Raw genomic sequence first — 23,057 nt, 5'->3', positions numbered from 1 at the left:
TAACAAGCCATCAAAGATGTTTTTCTTTTCCAATGCTGTGAGACACGACATTTTCCAGTGTGTGAGAGTCCCTGGTGTTGGTCCCTCTGAAGAGCATGGGAGGCCCTACCAGACCTAGGAATGGAACAGGAATGGAAGCCACCACGCCTACCCCTAGAGAATAGCAGTTCCAAGTAACCCTTGTGGCTTTGTGGCAAGGGCAATTCTGTTGCCATGGTCAGCTAAATACGGGACCTGGGAGTGTCCTCGTATATTTATGTCCAATGCTGTGGGATCGAACCCCAAAGAAAAGAGTGGGAATGTGATGAAGGGCTTTCATAGTCAAAATAGACACCAGTAAGAAGCAATTGCCAAGTCCAAGTGTTAGAGATCTCCATCCTCACACCCAGTCAGGTAGATTTGATTGCCTACTGTTCAGCAGCCAATGTGGAGATTGTGCTGGGAGTATGTAATAGGCGATTTTAAAAATGACTATCTTGAGTCATCAATGTCTCTGGCTGGCAAGCATATAGTGTATTCATATGTGTGAAAGGGGAGGGATGTCCAGGGACAGATGTGTGTACTGGGGGAGTCCTGACTAAACATTCTAACTGCCCCTTTGGGTTTGTTCCAGCTGCAAAGGTGCCTCCCACTACGGCCTGACCAAGGACCGGAAAAGGCGCTCGCAAGACGGCTGCACCGATGGCTATGCCAGCCTCACAGCAATGCCACGCTCCCCAGAAGTTTCTGCAGCCGCCACCATCTCTTTAATGACCGACGAGCCTGGCCTAGACAACCCTGCCTACGTGTCCACAGCAGAGGATGGCGAGCCAGTAACCAGCCCCTCAGACTCTGGCCGGAGCAACCGAACTAGGGGTGAGTCAAATGGGTGGGTGTCTGGGAACGGGCGCTTGGTTTTCCCTGGGATTGCCCTCTGTAGAATACTCGTGGCGGGAAGTTCTAGAAATGTTTTTTTAAGGGGAAATGGTTCTGGTAGTTTTGGCAGCCACTCCACGTCCAATTCTCCACTCCAGTTTCACTCACAGTGAAATGAAACTGTGAGTGCTCGGATCTTTATGGCTGTGTAATCTGACTTGGTGAAGGCATTTGAGGTGAGGCCTGATGACTTATGGTTCCTGCCAACGTGAGGACCTCCTCTGCCTGCCATAGAAAGTGTTGTTATATTCACTTTAACCCAAGGGAGGAGAAAAGATTTTATATAAGCAAGATATGCTTTTTCATTACAAAAAAAATTAGAAGTACGGGTAAATTCTTATCACTAAGAGACAATCACTGTTTCAGTATCTTATTGTCCTACTTCATATATTTTATACATAAAATATTTCTTTTTTTGCTGTTGTTGCCTTTTGTTTTGAGGCAAAGTCTTGCTCTGTGCCTCTGCTGGCTTTGGCCTCCTGGGCTTCCTGTCTAACCTCCTGAGTGTTGGGATTACAGGCACATAGCAGCACACTTGGCTAACGGATGATGGCCGTGAACCTGTAACTCCCGTCTCCGTTACATCTCTCCTCAGCGCGGCCCTTTGAGCGCTCCACTATGAGAAGCCGATCTTTCAAAAAGATTAACAGAGCTCTGAGTGTTCTTCGAAGGACAAAGAGCGGGAGTACCGTTGCCAACCACGCTGACCAGGGCAGGGAGAACTCTGAGAATGCCACTGTCCCTGAAGGTAATCAGAATCCCCACCCTGTGTGAGTCTGTGGGAGTCCAGCTCCGACCTGCTCCCACCTTTTGAAGGGTTCTTGGGTAGAGGAGAGAGGAATGAGGAAATACTAGATAGAAAGATAGACCTAGACAACGAGAAGAAAGACAGAGACACGGGATAGCTTCGGGAGGGCCTGGGTCAATACCCAACAGCCTTGAAGTTTATTGAAAAGGGCTTTTTATAATATGCCAAGGGGAGAGGCGAAAGATCTCCCCCTTGTAAGATCAAAGCACACTGTACAGCCAAGTGTAGACCCTTCCAAACACCTGGTAACCATGCTCATGGCCAAATCATCTTCTTATACATCCCTTCTGGGTAAAGCAAGCTCAGTAAGGTCTCACTAGGAAGCCTCTGTGGGTCTCCACACCACCCCTACCCCGAGGCTAGCCACAGGCTGGGTTTCCAAAGTCACTCCAGGAATGATGACAGTCTGATCACCACCCACCCTCCATGATCCCTGTCTTCCCAAGGGTACAGCATTGTTTTTTCACCTTGGTTAGCCTCTCCACCTGAGTAAGGACTGAAACTCTTGTTTTTGTAGTCGTCTTTCTACACAGATGAGGGTAAACACATCTGCTCCCTGGGCTTCAGGGGCCAGCTTAATACATCTGAAAATAATTATTATAGTTAGAGAGGGAAAGCATTTTATTTCATTCTCATCACATGGCGCTATACAGTCTTCTGTTGAAACGGAAAAAACCATAGATACCATGAGTGCTGTATAAACCAATAGGCAGCAAGTTCGTTCCTTTGTTTTCATTTATTGCTTTAATTTTCTTCATGTATTTATTGTGTGTGGGTAGAGATAGGTGCACTCACGTGTCCCAGTGCATGTGGAGGGCAAAAGACACCTTGTGAGGATTGGTGTTCCCCTTTTACCCTGTGGAGCCTGAGGCTGGAATTCAGGTCACCAAGTGCCTTGAGCCACTGACCTATCTCAAGGGCCCTTGAAAAAGTATCTTTGACAGGCTAACACATACTGATAGGCTTGTTACGTTATTATCTCATTACATCTACACATGAGACACTCTAAGAGTTCTATGTGCCTTTTTTACTTAATCATCACAAGAACCCTATGACCAGGGCACATTTCAAGGTCACTAGCATCTCTGAGGTGTGGTTCTCAGGATGGTTCACTGTCATTATCCCTGTTTTCAGCAAAGTGTACTGAGGCCTATAGAGGTTACTCAACTTGTTCTAAATGCTCTTGTTGACCTGTGAAGCCACAGAGAGAAAGTTATTGTATCTTAGTTCATGTATGATTTCCGTTTTCCCCAGTGTAAGTGGAGCTGAGGAGACATTGTTTTCCACCTTTTTCGTTTCATATTGAAGCTTTTAGGTTAAATTACCATTTTTTTGAGACAGGGTCTCACTCTACAGCCTTGGTTAGTCTAGAACTTACTGTGTAGATCAGGCTGACCTCAAACTCACCGCGATCCTCCTGACTTTGCCTCTTGAGAGTATTGGGCTTGCCGGCGTGCACCACATCTGGTTTTTATTAAATGTATACAGTAAAATAATAGCATTAAAACTAAGAACAGCTCCTCAGTACCAGCTAGGGCTGAGTCATGCATATGTCATAAGAACGTTGACATAAGGGTTGTCATTCCTAGTTCTCAGATAAGGAAAATGATCGCGAAGTTAGGTAAGTAGCCCAAGGTCACACAGCTAAACAACCACCACCACCACCACCACCACCACCACCACCACCATCACACACACACACACACACACACACACACACACACACACACACACACGGCAGGGTTTAACTTCAAACTCTGGCTCTTTCAACACCTTCCCGAACACTCTTTGGAGTTGAAAGTTAAAGCCCCAGGCACTTTATTTACCATGCCCTTGGAAAACTCAGGGCACCATATGAGACCCCTGGCTTGTCTATGCTGCCCTCCAACCACGTGCTCTCCGTGCTCTCCCCTCGTGGGCCTGTGTGGCTTCTCGTGTCTGTGTCTCAGCTGCTGGCTAACCTGCACGCTCCATCTCCTCCCTGCTGCCAACCTAATTCTTCACCTGGAAACAGGGATAAGAAGTCACCTTCACAGGGTCATCGGAAGGACTGAAAGTACGCATTCCAATTTCTTAGTTCAGTGCACAGATAAGAATGTTTTCAAATCCTATAATCTTCAGACGAAGTCAGAATTTTGATCAAATTCTTTTGTGTCTATACTAGGACCATTTTGACAGTTTAAAAAATCATTTTCACCCCTGAAAGTTCATGGGGATCTCATTGGTCTGGCTCTAAGGAGCATCATTTAAGAGTGTGGTGTTGGACATGTCCTTTCAAATTAAATCAGCTCTCCTCTGGTCATTGAAGGAGAACAATGTTTGCATCTCTTGTAAAGGAGGAAGGGGGAAGAGGGAGAATCGGGAGCTTTGATGATTATTTCCAAAACTTGCTTTGTTTTAAAATGATGTTTCAAAAAATTTCCATCCCCTTGATACCAGACATGTTCTGACACATGCTTAGAGCCTACTTAATACAACCAGAGCAGTTTGAACATTAATTGAGCCCAGTCACCCACATACTGTTCGCCCTAGTAACTGACAGATTACAACTGCTACTCATAGACTCACAGAAACCATTCACTGACATTAAATTAAATCTGGAGTTAAAGACCCACAAGTCACAGGCTTCCACTGGCCACTACATCACCTCGTTAATTAGGCTGGATAGTAATTGCAAATCATTTTTTTCCTGTATAATTTTTGTAGAGAGCTGAGTTGTTTATACAAATGAACTGTGGTTATAGGTTTTGAAAATAGTCCCGAAGAGTGGCTTATATAGAATCAGGCTCATAGCGTATCTTTTCAGTGACAGAATTCAAGGTGACCCTGGGGATGAAGGCAGCTGTCAGCAGCTACTGGACACTGACTGTCCCGGCCTTCTGCGTCCTAACTGAGCCTCTAGCGACACAAAGGAGCACCTCCCAGCTGGACTAGGTGTGACTTATTCGCAGCAGTTGGTGTCCTCTCTAGATACTTATATTCCAGCTGGAGTGAAAGACAGTGCCAGTCAGTCTAGACTTCTGGGTTCTTGGTCCCTAGGGCCTGTCCCTGTGACCTTTGACCTAGTTGTGAGCACCTGGCTCCTGGGAAACTATTGAGGCTATGAGTGTGCCTGTCATTAGAAGCCTGGTGTTCCTGACACGGTCACCTTACTTCACAGCTTCCTGACTGTGCATTACACACACACACACACACACACACACACACACACACACACACACGTGAATAAAGGACTGCCTGTCACTGTGGCACTGCACAGTGACCCAGACAGCTGCTATCTGGCACAGCCAGGGTTGGGTCAAGTACTAAGGTTAGGAAACGCCCGCTCCTATGATCTTTGATCCTCTCTTCAGCACTGAGTTCAGTGATCCAGGTAGATGAGGGGCACCTCCAGAAGGTGGCCGTGAGACCGTGATCTCGGCCTCTTCGTGACTATGAACGAGGTCTTCTGACTGCCTGGTATTGGCAGCAGTATCTGCCAGAGGGATGACAATTCCTCGAGCCTGAAAAGTGGAGTCTCTGAGATCTTCCAAAATAATCTAAGAGGACAGAAGAGCAGAATCGGCTTTTGTTCCTTGATAAGAAAGTAATGCAATCGCGGTTCATTCCCTGAAGACATCTGTTCATTAGTTTGTTCCTATTCTAGCAGTGAGCATCAGCCGAAGGCTCCCATGTACGGAGAGATCTGTGCACAGAACCATAGAGCGGCCAGAAATCACTGCCTCTGATGTGTATTCCAAGTAGTATAAACATTAATTGGAGCAGTCAACCAAGGACTAGTAACATTGGGAAGAGCCAGGTTAAGACAGCTACATGCAGCCTGATAGTGAGGCTGGTTGCTAGATTCTCCAGTCCAGTTGGTGATATGAGAGATCATCATTAGTAGCAATAACGGAAGGTTGAATGCTGTGAGAAGTAGAGTCAGCCTTATAGGAATCATGTGTTTAGAGACAGCAAGGAAAAGAGGGATTGGGGTAGAGTTTAATTGGAAGGGATTATTTCATGCATGCCTTGGAGGGAAAATTGAGTTTTGGCCCAGGCTGGAAAACATTCCAGCAGAGAAATGTATGCTGGCACCAAAGCAGGAAAGTGGGAAACACGCACAAGGAACAGCGCACAGTTTAGTTTGGCAAGAAGGTCTGAAACAAATACTGTTTTTGTCCATTTCAGTCTTCCCAAGGTTGTACCACCTGATTCCAGATGGGGAAATTACAAGCATCAAAATCAACAGAGTGGATCCCAATGAAAGCCTCTCCATTAGGCTTGTGGGAGGCAGTGAAACCCCGTTGGTCCACATCATCATCCAGCATATTTACCGTGATGGAGTGATTGCCAGAGATGGGCGGCTGCTGCCAGGAGACATCATTCTCAAGGTGCCCAGAAGGCATGATCGTGTAACTAGAAGCTACAAGATCATGAGCTGTAGGCTATGAAAGGCCCATAATCTAAATCCTTAAAAGTAAATAATGGTTGGATAGATAGGTGGAAAGATAGACAGATGGTTGGGCAGAAAGATGGGTGGATAAGTGGATGGGTGGATGAATAGGTAGAATCCTTCAGAGCCGATAGTGGATGGATAAGTGGATGAGTGGACAGATAATTAGATGGATGGGTGGATAGGTGGATGGATGAATGAGCGGGTGGGTAAAAAGGTGGATGAATGAGTGAGTGGATGAATGGATAAGGGGACAGGTAGATGACAAATGGAGTGGGTATCATGAAGTAAAGATAGACACTCCCTTTCCACAGTTACACTGAGATAAATCTCATATGAAGAATTCTGATGTAACTGGGATGGGTCTTTCATTCTTTCCCTCCCTCTCTCTATTTATAAACAGTTCTCTTTGCTACCGTATCATGTTCTGTCTTCTCTCTCCTCAGCTACCCCCTTTTCTTTCCTCACTTACTCTTTCTTTTCTTTCTCTTCTTGCTCCTGGGGCCTCCCCTTTTAAAAGAAACATTAGTATAAAATAAGACTGGAGCATATATTTTCTTAAACTGGAAAGCAGATGAATAGAAACTGTTGTATTTGATCTAGTTCTGTTCAGACGCCCCTTCTACAGAAAATCTAGTCTCATGACCCAGAGGCATTCTCGAGGAGTCAGGAGTGGAATGACCTGGCTTGGGCACACTGTCCTCAAGGCATGGTTGAAAGGAAGACTTTACAGAAGAGTTCTCAGGACAGAAAGGAAGGGGGTGGGGAGAACTGTTGTTTACCAGACAGATGTCAAATGTGAGCCCAAAGGGACTAGCGCACCCTCCCTGCTCATCTACTTCTAATCTGATACTCAGATAACAGTTTCATCTCACCCTTTGCGGCCAGCAGAGGGACAACTCCTGTCCCCCAACATGAGCTGTTTGTTTGGCAAACTAATTGGGATAAGAGGAGAAATAATTGAAAGCAGCTCCTGCAGAAATGTTAACATTCCCACTGGTCTCTGGGGAGTCGCACCAGGCAGGGCCCATCACTCAAGTGGGCCACAAAGACTGGGACCCCAGTCACAGCAGGGCTTTCTCCCTGCTCCAGCGGAAACTGTTGTGCCTTGGAGCGGGAGGGGAGCTGCGTAAGAAAATTCTATTCTTTGGCCCTCATCTGGAGGCAACTTGAAGATAAAAGACATGCCAGGGACTTTTACCAGGTGACCGTGACTTTCCTGGGTGGGGGACTAATGGGATAGCAGACTCTGCCACCTTTCCGGGTAGTGTTCCCTTGTGTTTGGACAAAGGGGTGCCTTGTCTTCACTGAGGGAGCCCCGTCCATCTCTGAGCTGCAGCAGGAAGGAGGCAGTGGTTGACCTTAAATAAGGCCCTTTCAAAGCTCATTCCAACGTGCCTCTAACAATTGGCTTCAAGTACAAGCAATCTTAGCAAACTCCTGAAATCTAAGCAGAGTGCAGGGATGCTGGGAACTGTTTTCCTCAGAGCGGTGACAAACACTGGGGGCTGTGGCCTCCAGGCTGGGCCCGTGGAGCCGGGGTAATTAAAGCCAGAAAGTCAGATGCAGCAGCAAGCTTGGGGGGTTGTCAGTGAGGTCCAAATGAGAGGCCTAGCTTTGGGATGCCGAAGGAGTGCTGTAGAGTGATCGGCCTTTCAGTAAATAGCCCAGCAACGTCCTTGTGCATTAGTTTGCTTGAAATTATCCAAGCCCCCACAGTCCTCTGTAGTTAGAGCAGCAGAAGACCTTACGGACATCTGCCTCGGTACCTCACATTCCTATGCACACTGCCACACTCACCAGCAGATGCACACTCGGGCCCACTCACGATACTGTATCATAGACAACAGCCCCTTCACACACTCAGGCCCACTCACAGATACTGTATCATATAACACATTGACACACACACAGGCATAATCACAGATACCATATCATACAACACACTCACACACACCTAGGCACACTCACATATTCTGTGTCAACAACACATACACACTCAGACCCACACACTGATACCATATCATACAACACACACACAGACTCAGGCCCACTCACATACACTGAGTCATGACACACACACACACACACATACACACACATACACATACACACACACACAAACACACACACACACACACACACACACAGCCCTACTCACACAGATACTGTAATATGCAAACACACGCTCAGATAACATAATGTGAAAACACACTCAGGCACATTCACACAGATACCATAACATACAAACACTCCTCTCTCTCTCTCTCTCTCTCTCTCTCTCTCTCTCTCTCTCTCTCTCTCTCTCACACACACACACACACACACACACACACACACACACAAAGATGGAGTAATTGGAGGTGAAAGTATAAGTAACTCAGTAAGAAAAATTTTGTTGAAGATTTTTGGAAAGAAAACAACTCGTTCTAAATAGTGTTGGATGTCACCATCTGGTGTTGGGGTGCAGATCAATGGCCAGGCCTGTGCTCTGCATGTACCTCACTTTAAGAATGTAGTCATTTGAGCTGAGCAGGGTAGCACACATCTTTAATCCCAGCACTCAGGAGGCAGAGACAGGCAAATTTCCGTGAGTTGGAGGCCAGCCTGATCTACAAAAGTGAGATCCAAGACAGGCACCAAAACTACACAGAGAAACCTTATCATTTAAGTACAATAGGAGAGTGTCTTTTTCTTTTCAATTTTTTTTTCTTTCTTCCTTCTGTATCAATGAAAAACTAAAATTGGCAGGCAACAGAAATCATCACCAGGATTCTACAAATAGACATACGGGTCTGTGTAAGGCAGTGCTGAGCCATAGATGTTGGAAAATTACTGTGGAAAATGAGGTATTTGAATACAGGCTAAAAAGAGATAGCAGAGCAGGCTAGGGGACAATGTCCTGATAACTCTGTGTTCTTGGGCTTGTATTCATTTGATTTTTGTGATGCTGAGGACCAAATCCATGCTGGCCTGGACCTATTCAGAAGGCTTGTGGTAGGTACACTCACTATCAAATGGCCCCGCCCCCAGGTTAATGGAATGGACATCAGCAACGTCCCTCATAACTATGCCCTGCGGCTCCTGCGGCAACCCTGCCAGGTGCTGCGGCTCACCGTACTTCGTGAGCAGAAGTTCCGGAGCAGAGGCAACGGACAGGCACTGGACTCCTATGGACCTCGGGACGACAGCTTCCATGTAATTCTCCACAAAAGCAGCCCTGAGGAGCAGCTCGGCATAAAGCTGGTGCGCAGGGTGGATGAACCTGGGGTATTCATCTTCAACGTGCTGAACGGTGGTGTCGCCGACCGACACGGCCAGCTGGAGGAGAATGATCGTGTGCTGGCCATCAATGGACATGACCTTCGATTTGGCAGTCCAGAAAGCGCAGCTCATCTGATTCAGGTGGGTCAGAGGTCACCCTAAGATCCAGTCAGAAACATCCACATGAGCAGGAACACTTAGCCCCGTATCATGTGCGCCATGTGAGCCTTCCTCTAGGGAAGTCAAGAAAGGGTTGGTGGTTTCAATGCTACTGTCCAAGTAAGAACCCAATCGATGGCCGGACGGCGGTGGCATATGCCTTTAATCCCAGCACTCGGGAGGCAGAGACAGGTGGATCTCTGGGAGTTTGAGGCCAGCCTGGTCTACAAAAGCGAGATCCAGGACAGGCACCAAAATTACACAGAGAAACCTTGTCTCGAAAAACCAAAAAACAAAAAACTCAATTAACACTAATGGTGTACCTCAGGTCATGACCTCTACTGATAGTCTTAGAGTGTATGCTCTCTCTCTCTCTCCCTCTCCCTCTCTCCCCACCCATTCCCCCTACCTTTGTCCTCCAGTTCTGCTTTGCTTCTATTTTATGGTTACCTGCCAATCTAGAAAAGTGTAGTAGCACATTATATTCTAAAAGTACCTAAAACAATGCCTAACAAGGTAAAGCACTAGATGAATATGTGTTTATTATATGTAATTATTTAACTAATAAATTAGTCAAATTAGAAACAGATAAATATATATAAAATACATTTTGCTCACTAATTCCATCTCTGAGGGATTTTTTTTTTTTTGTCAAACCATTTACCACAGAACCAGATCTACATTTGTTTTTACATGCTCTTTGACCCTATGACGTAATCTCTACTTTTTATCCCTTTGACTTTGCTCAGTTATCATTGGTTGAGCAACCTCTATACACCAAGCGGTGCCCAGTACAGTGGTGAATGAGGCAGCCATGGGTGCTTGCTTCTCAGAGCTTGAAAGCACCTTGATTTTGTACAACCAAGAAGACAGAGTTAGACTAGAAAAACAGATAAGATGAAACAGTCCTACATGAAAGAGAAGCCCCTTTTATTTTTCCCTTCAGGAAGATGCTATCTTAGCTTTTTTTTTTTCTTCCCCATTCTTAAAACTTTGACCCTAAGGGGGATTGTTAATATTTTTTCACATTACACTTATTAGCGCCCTCTGCAGGCCACCTAGTGCAACTCCCATCCTGTAGCTCTTGGCCAACTGTACTTTCGCAATAGGCAAAAGAAAAACTGTTATGTTATTTGGAAAAATCTTGATTACACATGGCGTTTTACTCTTGAAGATTAATAACAGAAGAACATGTTTTTTCCCGACAAAGTAAATGTATGAAGTAAAATCTTGCCTAATAGTGGGAATTCCTTAAAAAAATCCCTTTGCTTACTAAACAAAGCCAATCTGCTTTATAAGCAGAAAGAAAACTTATTTTTCGGAAAGGCTAGGGCAAAGCTAGTTGGAAAAGAAATGTAAAAAATTAGATGCTGTAAAAAAAAAAAAAAAGCTAAGCAATAGCTTGCTGTCTCTGAACAGTCGGTTTTATTTATGTGATACTCGTAACACACACCGGCTGCAGGGATTAAACTAAGTACCCTTCAAAGATTGAGACTCCAATTTCCACCCAGCCCTGGCAGTTGGCTAGGCTGCCCATGTGTGTCTCCTCCATGAATCACATTTGCCTCACAAAGAAATTCCCAGACAACATCTCCTCTTGGTCATGTTCTCCCCCATCAAACTACACTTTTTTTTTTTTTTCCTACGTTACTTCAGGGAAGAGTTATTACAGAGGCCACAACTGTTTTAAATTGGACTAACTTTACATATGTTGAACCCCTCACCTCAGCTTATTCAGCAGCAGCCTGGGTAGACAAGTCCCCAGGGTTAAGACACATGGAGAGTCAAGGCCTGTTAAGAAAAGCCTTAAAGAGATAGACACCTCCTACATGGAGCAGTTGACTTCTTAGCAGCTTAGCCAGGACCACGTGGGTTTCCACCATTGTTAATTTCTCAAGCTTTTTGAGCATCCTTACTGGAATAACTATATGGAAAACAAACTCTTTGGAACTATCTGACGTCATACTTGAGATAAGAGAACAAAGAGATAGCTGATCAAAGAGGAAAAAAAAAGATGTCTCAACATCTGTATCCCAGAGTGCCAGCATATTCCACCTAGTTATCACCACAAGAACCTGGGAATTCTAAGAGAAATGCTTATTTTAAGGACTTCCCATCTACATGCAATTCTAGATTAGTGAGTTATGTTTGTTTAGGAGTTCAAATATATACAGTCAACAAAGAAAGCAATTGTGAATTTCAAATTGAGTAATCCTCCATGCTCTTATATAGCTAGCTGGCTTTCTCTCCCTCTCTTCTTCTCTTTCTCTCTCCTGTTCTTTCTTTCTTTCTTTTTTTCTTTCTTTCTTTCTTTCTTTCTTTCTTTCTTTCCTTCCTTCCTTCCTTCCTTTCTTTCTTTCTTTCTTTCTTTCTTTCTTTCTTTCTTTGTAACCCTAGAAACTAAAAAAAAATTCAAATCAACTTTAGAGGTTGGGGAAAGTAGGAGCACTCAGTAATCCTGCCATATGTGTGATTTTTTGTTCCTCGGATGAAATGATATTTAAACATGCAGTTACTTCATCAAAGAACTGAAAGTCAGCCTGTTCCAGGTTTTAAAGAGAATGTGATAGGGCTTCAGACAGAGCCAAGAAGTAAACAGTGCCCTGCTCATGTTACCTACGTTTACTCTAAAGATGGGATTCCAGCTCAGGAGTTGTGCTTCATACCTGGAAAGAAAAAGGCAGAACTTGTGTGGGAATTTCAGCATTCAAGTCCCTGGGAGCCAATAAGAACCATCAGTGAAATAAGACCTGCTAGATCTGTGTGTGTACAAATCAGCACAGCTCCTATGGAATCTAACCCCTGCTTCCATAAATTGTCTTACCAGGGTCCTGTAGTCAATTTAGTGCACATAGACTAAACTTAAATTTCTTTATGCTCAATTCTCAAAGCCGGAAAGATTCCTAAATAAGACTCCAAATTCCCTGTTTTCTCAAGAAAGTGAGACTTGGAAAGCAGTACAGCCACTCAAGTTAAACTTTATGCGAAGGAATCTTCTGTGCAGCTGTACACACAAGGGTTAAAGGGTCTGGAAACCCTGCTGCCCTTTCTCCAGTGCAATAGCCCCTCCACGCTTATTCCTTTACCGTGGAAGAGAAATAATCCCGGGAGGAGCAACCTCCAGTTCCCTGAAGAGAAGTGGTGCTGAGGCAGAGGAGTGGCTTTGTCTGTTGACTCAGCAATCAGCAGACTCAGGGACTTTGTCGATGGCATCTGTATGACCCTGCCTAAGCCACCAGCTCTATTGCCATCACCACTCACTTTCTTATTCCTAAAAGATTCTGTCTTGAGGGGAAGGAAGAGATGGTCAAGAAAAGCCCTATGCGTAGGTGGAAGATGAAGCAGGAGGCAGCTGCCCCACCCGCTGCTTCTGTAGGTCCCCACCCAGCTCTCACCTGCCTGCACCAAGGCGCGGCCCTTCTAAATATGCCTTTCCTCTGGTACCCAGACTGTGCCCAGGGTCTACTGCTTCACAGAGCACAATTATGATAGCCAGCAGTCAATTCGGTCCCCCCCCCCCCCACCCCCACGTCATGTGTTTGCACAGACTAACCCTGTGCAGCATGCCGGAGGAGATGGAGACTCCTTGAAGTCTATAAAGCCAGTGCAAGAAGCACAGCAGGTAAACCCACGTGAGCTATTGCTCACTTGGTGCACACCACTGATGCCAGCACTCAAGCAGAGGCCGTGGACCTCTGTGCACTTGAGACCAGCCTGGTCTACATAGTGAGTTTCAGGCCAGTCATGGCTGCACAGTGGGACCCTGTCTCAAAACACAAATAATTTAAGCATAGAATATGTATCATATTATATATGTGTGTGATATATCTTATATATACATTATATATGATATATATTGGAGTATATATACATATGTATGTATATATATTTACACACATACACACACACACACACACACACACACACACACACACACACACATCCCCTGAAAGCAGTGCAAATGCCTTATTCAGTTTCAATTTTCCTTACAATAGGAAGCCCTTGGCTGGATGAGAAGCTTACACTGTCATGGACAGGTTCTCTGTGCTCTGCCTATAGTTAGCATTGGCCCTCTCAGTCACCATTTCCCATTTCTGATGAGCCCATCTCCTGCATATATGTGGGCGTGAAACCAGGAATCATTCCTGCCTTCATCTTTCTGTACCTCTACCTTGTCTCCCCTTTCATATATCACCGTCACACCAGTGGGAATAAAGACTCCAGTGCCCGGGACTGTTTCTCAAGCCTGACTCCAGTTGCTCCTGAGAGTTAGTGCCAAGACCAACACATTAGCCTACCTCATATCTCCAATGCTGTGAAAGAAAGTGCACTAAATAGCCTCCCTGTGAACGATTCATGAGGTGGCTGGTAAGAGCCACAGGGCCAGCCTTGCAGAGAATTTATTTGCAAGTAAATTGATACCAGTGTTATTTATTGGAGTGTTGGTCCTGCCAAGGCTTCATTCTGGAGCCAGCATTTGAAAGCCCAGTGAGAAATGCGTGCTCACAAATGTGAATGAAATAGCTTGCGCAGGTTGCACCTTGGCAATTCGGGTTTTGCCTGTCACGGTGAGCCGGGTATAGCTCTGCAACATTCACGTTTCTTATAACGTGTTGCTCAGAGCATGCACTGCTCGCTGTCCAAGATGAGCAGGACACAGTTCCAGCCCAGAGCCGAAGCTCTGCCAACAGCCTTCTCAACAGTGGAGTTTCCCCAAAGATAAGAGAGCCATCTCAGTTTCTGCAATTGAGGTTTGGACCTGAATGCTCTTTGTTACTTATCTTCCCATGAGTTCTGTTATCAATCCAGAGGAAGAGATACAATTATTGCAACACTCTCTTCCAAAATTGAACACAGTTGGTGATGCCACAGTTCTGTGTTCTGTACGTTTCTTCATGGTGTGTTACCTGGGCGCTGTGTGTGTGTGTGTGTACGTACGCGCCCATGCCATTCTGATGTAAGCTTCAGATGTGGTGAGGGACCCCAGGGAATCCAACACAGGCTAGCAAAAGAAGGGCACATAAGCACTGATTGGGTTAGTTAGGGCTGTGCATAAAGGAAAACAGGCTAAATTCAAGCTTCCTCTGTGGAGCCATTTGGTGGCATTTTCTACCACGGATATGGAATGACCAGCTCACCTAGCTGACCATCCACTGTGATATTTATAGTACTCTTATTATACCCCAACAATTGTACTAGAAGTTAGTCTAATTTATAACCACCCACCTGATGACCCCCAAGTTTCAAGAGAGCCTTTGTATAGAGATATCAATGTGAGGAAGGTTTGGGCTGGTTAGTGCTTTAGACAACTGTGAGGACCCAACTGCCCTGGCGGAGCTCTTAGTACTTAAGGTCCTAGTTCCTGACAGGGAGAGGGAGTTCTGTGCTCTGGAAAGGAAGGTGAGAGAAGTAGTGTCTTAGTCTCTGTGACTGCTATGGAAACCAAGTCCCCTGAATGGAGTGCCTTATTAATATGAACAACAGAAATACATGTCTTACAATTCCAACTATCAAGATATGGGCAGGTTCAGTATCTGGAAATGCCCCCTCCCACCTAAATCTCTGTGTGTGATGTATGCATGTATGTGCGTGTGCATGCATTCATGTGTGTGAGTGTGGGCATGGACATACCACAGGAAACATGTGTCAGTCAGAGGACAACCTGGAATGCTAGCCCTTAGCTTCCACCCTACTTGAAAGTTTCTTATTGTTTGCTGCTCCATGTGCCAGCCAGCTTCTCCTGTCTCTGCCTTCCACCTCATCCTAGGAACACCGGGATTTCAGACCCTTGCTACCTCTCCCATCTTTACATGGGTTCTGGGGATCCGAACTCAGGTCCTTGTGCTTATGCAGCTGGTTCTTTATCCACTGAACCATCTCCATTCCCAAATGACTTTCTTATATGAGGTATCTTCTTCTTGTAGCCTCACGTGCTGGAAGGAACAAACTAATCCCACTCATGGGGACTGAGTCAAAGGCCCACCTGGTAATACCACCACCTCTAGGGTTAGGATTTCCACAGATGAGGGGTGCACACATTCAGACCATAGCCAGTGAAAAGCAAGCATCTTGATTTCCACTGTCTGAGCTAATGGAAATAAGCAGGAACTGCCTGGCCCATCTTTTGCGACCTGACTTCTCCACGGCCCCATACCCATGCAGGAAAGAGATAGGCACATCAGTGTCTGTTTCTGCTGCGGTGAGTAGTCGAGACCTGGAATGACAAGGCGAACTATCAGATCTTACAGTTTTCTTCCTGGTTCCCAAACCTAGTTTTGCCAGGTACCTTTCTAACCAAATTGAGCCATGTCTCTTCCATTGCCATTTTTCACTGAAGTAATGGGAGGATCCATTTGCCATTTCAGTTTCAGAACTCAACCTTGTTCCTACGAGTTCCTCAGGCCTAGGGTCTCCTCTGTCTGCCCTGCAGATCTGAAACCTCAGGCACTGGCATGTCTGGCTTCTGACACCCGCAATCAGGGACACAGGAAGCTGACCTGTGGCGGAAAGCTAATTTGTAATTTCCTGCGTGGAACAAACCTTTCCAATAAGCAATACATTTGCTATTCTCAATCTTCTGCTTAAGTACCAGTGTGCATAAGGATCAGAATTAGTGATAGTCATATAAAAATGGTCAGGGTAATGGCTTTACTCTGGCTGTCATCCCTGTATTCCAAAGGTTCAATGCCTGAATCTCTAAGACTGACATAGTATTTTCATTTTTCCGGTTCAGGGTTGCTGCCTCTGACCCTGTTTCTCTTTCCTTCTGACCATTGAGTTAGAACTGATGTAGACGACTTAACACCATGCACCTTACTCTATTCAGAAAGGTTTTCAGCCATGCTTGTCTGCAGCCCAGCTCATCACTGAAAGTGCGTTAGCAAGACCTAATGGTGTCTCTTCAAAGACTTGTATGAGTCAGACCTTCCTTGGGCTTTTTCTTGAAGCAATGTTTAGTCCCTGGTTTCAAGTTCAAGGAAATAGTTTATGCTTTTGCCAAAGTAGAAGCTGGGCAGTGATGTGAGAATTCTAGGGTGGGGGCTAACGATATGGCTCAGTGATTGAGTGTGCACACTGTTCTTGCAGAGGACCTGAGTTCAGTTCCCAGCACCCACACCCTGTGGCTTGTAACTACCTGTACACCAGCTCCAGGGAAATCCAATACCCTTTTCTGGCTTCAGAGGACACCTGCACTCATATGTACACACCCACATACATATATGCACACCTATACATAATCAAAAATAAATTTGTTTTATGATATATATTCTTCTAATTTTTGACCACATTTTTAAAAATGAAGAAATCTAGAAGGGTTGGTGGTAAACCTCAATGGCGGAGTACTTATCTGGATTGCTCAGAGGCCCTGGGCTCAGTCTCCAGCACCACATAAGAAAGGCTTGACACTTTATTTTTCCATTAAATGAAAGTAAAAATGAAAGTGGTATCCTGGTAAGGCCCTAGAGCCATGTCTGTGCAAGCAGCTAATGTAATGTCCTCTTGTCCAGGCCAGCGAAGGACGTGTTCATCTCGTCGTGTCCCGCCAGGTTCGACATCCCAGCCCAGACATCTTCCAAGAAGCTGGCCAGATCAGCAATGGCCAGTGGTCCCCAGGCCCAGGGGAGAGGACCGTGGCTTCTAAGGTGAGGCCCAGCCAGGTGTGTCTGCAGCTCCTGCAGAGGGCTGTTTCCTGGGAAAGCTGTAAACTTGGATGTCTCTAAGGGTTATCTCTGGACTTTGTCATTTCAAGAAGTGCTACTCATAAAATTTAAAGGCCAAAGTCCCATAAATCTTCATCCTTGGGAAGTGACAGGTGCCTCCCATCCAAGCAGGAGTGAGGATGGTGCTGTTGGGGGCAGGGGCTCTGTTAAATCCCAGCTTGCAGCCCTTCTAAAGGGACCTGATTCCAGCCTAAGCCAAATGCATGCCATATTTTTAACCAAGGCTCCTTCTGTAAAAGGACTGTTTTCCATTCACTTTAAAATGCAATGAGAAGTTTGCTTGGTTTCTAGTTTTTGAGTTTCCCAACCTGCCTGGAAATGATGATGATTCCCCTGCTGTTTTTAATATTTTTGTGTCTGTACAAGAGACTAGGAAGATACTTATAACACTTGAAGCCCATGGGATGTTAGGGAGGGCAGTGTTTGGACAAGCCAGGAGCGCATGTCTTGTCTTACGGCATTCAAATCCAGAAATTAAAAACAAAATTATTATTCATTTATTGTGTGGGTCTAGGTGTGTATGTATGTAGACATGTGCTATGTATGGTACATGTGTAGAGGCCAGAGGACAACTTGTATCAATTGGTTCTCTCTGCCCGCCATACTGGTCCCAGGGCTTAAACTAACATCATCAGGTTTAGTGACCAGCTTCTTTACCGGCTGAGTCATCTCAATGGCCCCAGGACAAATTTCAACCACTGTGGACCCAGCAGAAGGGATCTGTGAGGAGAATACGTCTCTCCACCTTCCTCTCTTTGCAGCCTCTCTTCAAGAGACGTGACTCCACCCAGTCTGTGCTTGTGTGTGGCTTCTATTAGATGCAAAGTCTACATGTCCTTTAGACAAGTGTCTAATCAACACGTTGTCCAGTCCAGATTAAGCATCCTATTACCTTGGTTTAGCATTCGGTCATGAGGATGATCAGCTTCTAGCAGCCACTTTTCCTGACAACTGATGTCATGTTGTTGTTACTAAAAGCAAACAGGGCTGGAGAGATGGCTCAGTAGTTGAGAACACTTGTTCTTGGAGGAGAATCCCCTGCCACCCCACCCCTCTCCCCCCACCCCCACCATGCCCACCATGCCAGTTGTTGCCAGCACCTACAAGACTGCTCACAACTATCTGTAACCCTAGCTCCAGGGGATCCAGTGCTCTCTTGTCTCTGGGGGCACTGCTCACACATGGTGGAAAATACCGATATATATATATATATATATATATATATATATATATATATATATATATATATATCAGTGTTTAAAAAACAACCAAACACCCCTATATGTAGTCTATTCCTGAACCAGGATGAAATGAATGAATGAGTGAATGCCTTTTCCTTCCACATTAGGCCGTAAGTTGAGTTTTTTGAGCAATGTTTGCAGAAAAAAAAATTCTCTCCTTTGTAATCAGGGAGCCTGAGATCACCTTTATCTTAAATCTCCAGCCAGTTATGTCTCCACAAACCGTTCAGTTCCGTGTTTATGTATGGGAAGCAATCTAGACAGAGCAAGAACACCCTGCTGAAGAATTTTATGGATTAAACTCCCTGGTACCGTCTTCCAAATAAATACAGTTAGTGTTTTAAAGTTATTCTGACAGTATTCATTAATATCAAGCTATATGTGAGATCTTCAAAAATTTTACATAAAGCTTGTATCTAATTAATGAATTCAGTTGAATTAAGTAGCATGTGTTATATTTTCATTCATTAAACTACTAGCAGTGAGGCTTTATAATTCCTTCTCTCTGCCTGCTGTGAGCCATGGAAAAGCCAGGACAGTCTAATGGGATCTTTGCTGTAGCCCTGTGTCTTGTGTCTGAATTCCTGGAAACATACTGGGAAACCAGTTCTTCTCATTCACACTTCTATCTGCCTTCTGAAAAGCCCCCACCACCCGAAAAGTGATGTACGGGGCTGTTCGATGATTTGCTTTTTAAGCTGATGTAGGAAAACAACATGGCATTTGAAAATAGGAGGAGTTTAAATGCTTCCAAGAAATACCAAAGAAAGTGAGAACAGCAAAGCTATCTAGTTGAAGAGTTAAATACTAAGAGGCACCATCTTTAGTCCTGAAGTCACCCGTGTGAGAGAGGAAGGGGAACGTGACCAGAGAAGTGTCACTAGGACACATTAACCATAGCCTGGCAGTGATTTTATATCAAGCTTTAGGGTGCATGGGTAGGCCCTGATGCTTTCTAGATGTCTAAAACGTTTGATGTTTTAAACCCTAGGTAAATGTTTTAAAATATAAATATTCCATACAGCTTCTTAGTTGCCCATATTTTTTAATCAGCTTGAAGTATTTTACTACAAGTCAGGTTTTTAAGCATTAAGGAACAATCCAAGGTCTCCAAAGCAAGGAGTGAGGAGGAAAGACAGACAGAAAGGATTATGTCCGGCATGCTTTCCTTCTTCTGTATCACATTGGGCAACTCAGGATGAGGAATTTACTGAGAAGTTTGGGTTTCTCCATCGCTACCATCAGTCTCTCTCACACAACCCTCCATCCCTCTGGTGGAGAAGACAGAAGGCCATCAGAGACACAGGCCATGTGCGGTCCTGGTGTTCAGCCACTCGGTTCAGCAGAGTGTATCGCTCAGTGCTGCTGAGGCTGTTTGGAAAGTACCAAAAATGGGAAAGATGGATAAAATGGGGCAGATTTCTGCATGTGTGTATGATTTGCATGCAAGTGTGCGCATGTGTGCGTATTTACAAATACATGGGTGCATGTGCATGTGTGATTGTGTGCACACAGAGACCACAGCATGGTATCAAGTGGCCTCCTTGGCTGGTCTCTACCATATTTACTGAGGTTGGGCCTCTGGCCAAAGTAGAGCTTGCCTCTTTCCTTCCATTTGCTCTGTGGATCCCTGAACTCTGGATTACGCGAGTCACCATTTTTACATGCCTGGCTGTTATAGGAGGGCTGCAGATTCGAACAGTAGCCTTCAGACTTGTGCAGCAAGTACTTTAGGCACCAAGTCGTCACCCCAGGTCAATGATTTTATTCTTTTACTTTAAACATAGACAAGCTTGCTGGGCTAGCAAGATGGCGCAGTGGGTAAAGGCCTTGGCTGTCAAGCTTGCCAGATTGCGTTTGATTCCCGGGACTCATAAGGTGGAGCAAGAGAACCAACTTATGTAAGCTGTCCTCTGACCTCCATGTGCATGCTAAAGCATGTGCCCCACCAAACCTACACACACACAGTAAATTAATTTTAAATATGAAAAATGTACTGATATTCGGTGAATCATGAAGTTGACCTACCACTGTCAAAAACAGATGCCTCCCTTGAGAGATTTGGGATACAGTTCACTTCGTAAGCTCCAGATTTCTACCATGGTCTTCAGGCTGTTCCCTTTCTATGTTTACTATTCCATTTTGAAATGTAAACTTCTCTGAGCGAACTTTGGGAATTCTGCGATGCTGTAACTCTGTTACGTGCTGGTTCTCTTGGTGTGTTCTCTGGGACACCCCAGGTACCACCACCTTATTGATGCCTTGACAACTGTGTGCCTGTGGAAACGCCTCGTGAGTGCATGTGCCATGTTCTTTGTGTCTGTGCCTTCAGCCCCTCCAGCCTGCAGCCACTTGTCACGAGAAGGTTGTTAGTGTCCGCAAAGACCCCAGCGAATCTCTCGGCATGACCGTTGGAGGGGGAGCGTCCCACGGGGAATGGGACTTGCCCATCTATGTCATCAGTGTTGAGCCTGGAGGAGTCATAAGCAGAGATGGAAGAATAAAAACAGGTACAACATGAAGAGGATGAAGGTGCTGGGGTGCCAGAGCCTGGGGAGGAGCTGGCAGCTTACCGAGTTAGCTCACTGCTCTCTGAGTGGAGGAGAAGATGAGAGAGGGAGCTGGCCGTGATGGCTGGGCCTCTTTGACTAGGATGAGCACGACTGTGGCTGTAGTCCAGGCTCACCCCTCTTGGTGCATGTGAGTGGGCGTGAGGCAGCTTTGCTGGGGAGGCTAGAGCCCCTAGACTTTCCGGGCTGGACAGGCAGTCACTACACCCAGGAGCCAAGTTACCTCTAAGGCATCATTTAGTTCCATGCATTCTAATGGGTTCTTTGCCAGTAGTGAAACTGATTTATGAATTGTGCCCTTTTGTGAGATAAATGGGATAAATGAGTACACAGATGTCGATTCAGTGGTATAATTAAATATCAGTGGAGGGACTCGCTCATTGGTGAGAAGTGGACCTCTTTTGGCCACTCCTGTTCTGGGCTTCTCTATGTGAAGGGGAGGTATCCAGTTTACCTCTGCAAGGATCTTAATAGTACTGTTCAAGCACATGAGGAGGCTGCCTAGGTAGAGGGATTGTGCTTTTCGAGAGCTCAGATTCAAGGGAAAAAACACCACATTTTTCAAGTACAGTCAGTCTGCCTGATGAGCTGGGGTGGGGGTGGGGGTGGCATGGGACAGGATTTAGTCAGACAATCAGAGGGTGCTGCCTTTTGAGTCAACAAGCATTCGAGGCCATCCCCTGTTATTTTCCTCCTGTCTACAATGATTCTGTGTGAAGACAAGATGATGTACAAGAGGCACAACCCCCCCCCCCCAAAAAAAGAAAAACCAGGAGATAAATGAAATATAAAGCAAGGGTAGGAAGGCATCTTTTAATATCGTTTGCTGTTCAGCAGGCACCCGGGTGGAGAATGATGAGGTCTGACAAGGGGAGACTTAATGAGAGAACTTGTAGCATGTGACACACAGGAGCAGTTTTGTACAACGTAGGCACTTAGCTATTGCTAGCTCTGCACAGCCCAGGGATGCAGTGACTAGAAATGTTACCTGCTTTCCATCTCTGTGAAGACCGGGTCCAGGCCTAGTCTTTACCTGCTCTGGGCTCCTGTGCCAGACACTAACTCCTGTTTCAGTCCCTGTTTATTGGTAGCATCCCACACACCAGGCTCTGTGCAGGCACAGAAGCTCTTTGTCCATTGCTCTCACTGTGTGCTAAAGAAAACAGGAAATTCAAAGAGTGAAACTGTATTTTGTCTTTGGCTAAGTAGTGAACAAAGCTATCTCACGTAAGGCGACAGGTGAACATTGGTAGGTGATCTGTAGAGAACTCCCAAGTAGACATTCCACGTGCACTATTTACCATTTGCTAAATAAGACCCAGCCTCATGTCACTATGAACAAAGCTATCTCACATAAGGCGTCAGATGAACATTGGTAGGTGATCTGTGGAGAACTCCCAAATAGACATTCCCACGTGCTCTATTTACCATTTGCTAAATAAGACCCAGCCTCATGTCACTACGAGCTCAAGAGACACACTTCTCCTCACCCTGTCCACACGCCCAGTCAGCCTCTGTCCTTTCACACACGAAGCAGAATCCCATTTGCACTCACTGAGGATGCTTCTGCTTCTCTGGCCTCAGGTGACATTTTATTGAATGTGAATGGGATTGAGCTCACAGAGGTCAGCCGGACAGAGGCCGTTGCCATATTGAAGAGCACATCTTCCTCAGTGGTACTCAAAGCCTTGGAAGTCAAGGAACAGGAGCCCCAGGAAGACTGCAGCCCAGCAGCCCTGGACTCCAACCACAACGTGACCCCGCCTGGTGACTGGTCCCCATCCTGGGTCATGTGGCTGGAATTACCACAGTGAGTCCCACTTTAACACCCTTATGGATTATATTTCTTAAACCACTCTTTCACTGTCTTGGGCTGATTCCTGGGCACGAGCATCTTGCTAATAAGACCCAGTCTCGTTTGCGGGGCTATCTGAACTAATTCTG

The 23,057-nt window shown here is 45.5% G+C and overlaps 1 protein-coding gene across 1 annotated transcript in view; it reads left to right on the top strand.

Annotated features, from left to right (window-relative positions):
• The first annotated feature begins 619 nt into the window (after nucleotides 1-619).
• The window catches only part of Lnx1 (ligand of numb-protein X 1), a 32,772-nt gene continuing 10,334 nt past the window's right edge, over nucleotides 620-23,057 (top strand). The window contains exons 1-7 of the mRNA XM_059276025.1: nucleotides 620-855; nucleotides 1,511-1,663; nucleotides 5,894-6,096; nucleotides 9,192-9,563; nucleotides 17,090-17,224; nucleotides 20,876-21,053; nucleotides 22,698-22,923. Coding sequence (XP_059132008.1) covers nucleotides 705-855; nucleotides 1,511-1,663; nucleotides 5,894-6,096; nucleotides 9,192-9,563; nucleotides 17,090-17,224; nucleotides 20,876-21,053; nucleotides 22,698-22,923 — 1,418 coding nt within the window. The 5' untranslated portion in view covers nucleotides 620-704. The remainder of the gene's footprint in view (nucleotides 856-1,510; nucleotides 1,664-5,893; nucleotides 6,097-9,191; nucleotides 9,564-17,089; nucleotides 17,225-20,875; nucleotides 21,054-22,697; nucleotides 22,924-23,057) is intronic.

Source organism: Peromyscus eremicus, chromosome 10 (assembly GCF_949786415.1).
Source record: "Peromyscus eremicus chromosome 10, PerEre_H2_v1, whole genome shotgun sequence".
Lineage (NCBI taxonomy): Eukaryota > Metazoa > Chordata > Mammalia > Rodentia > Cricetidae > Peromyscus > Peromyscus eremicus.
This window is presented reverse-complemented; position numbering and strand designations above follow the sequence as displayed.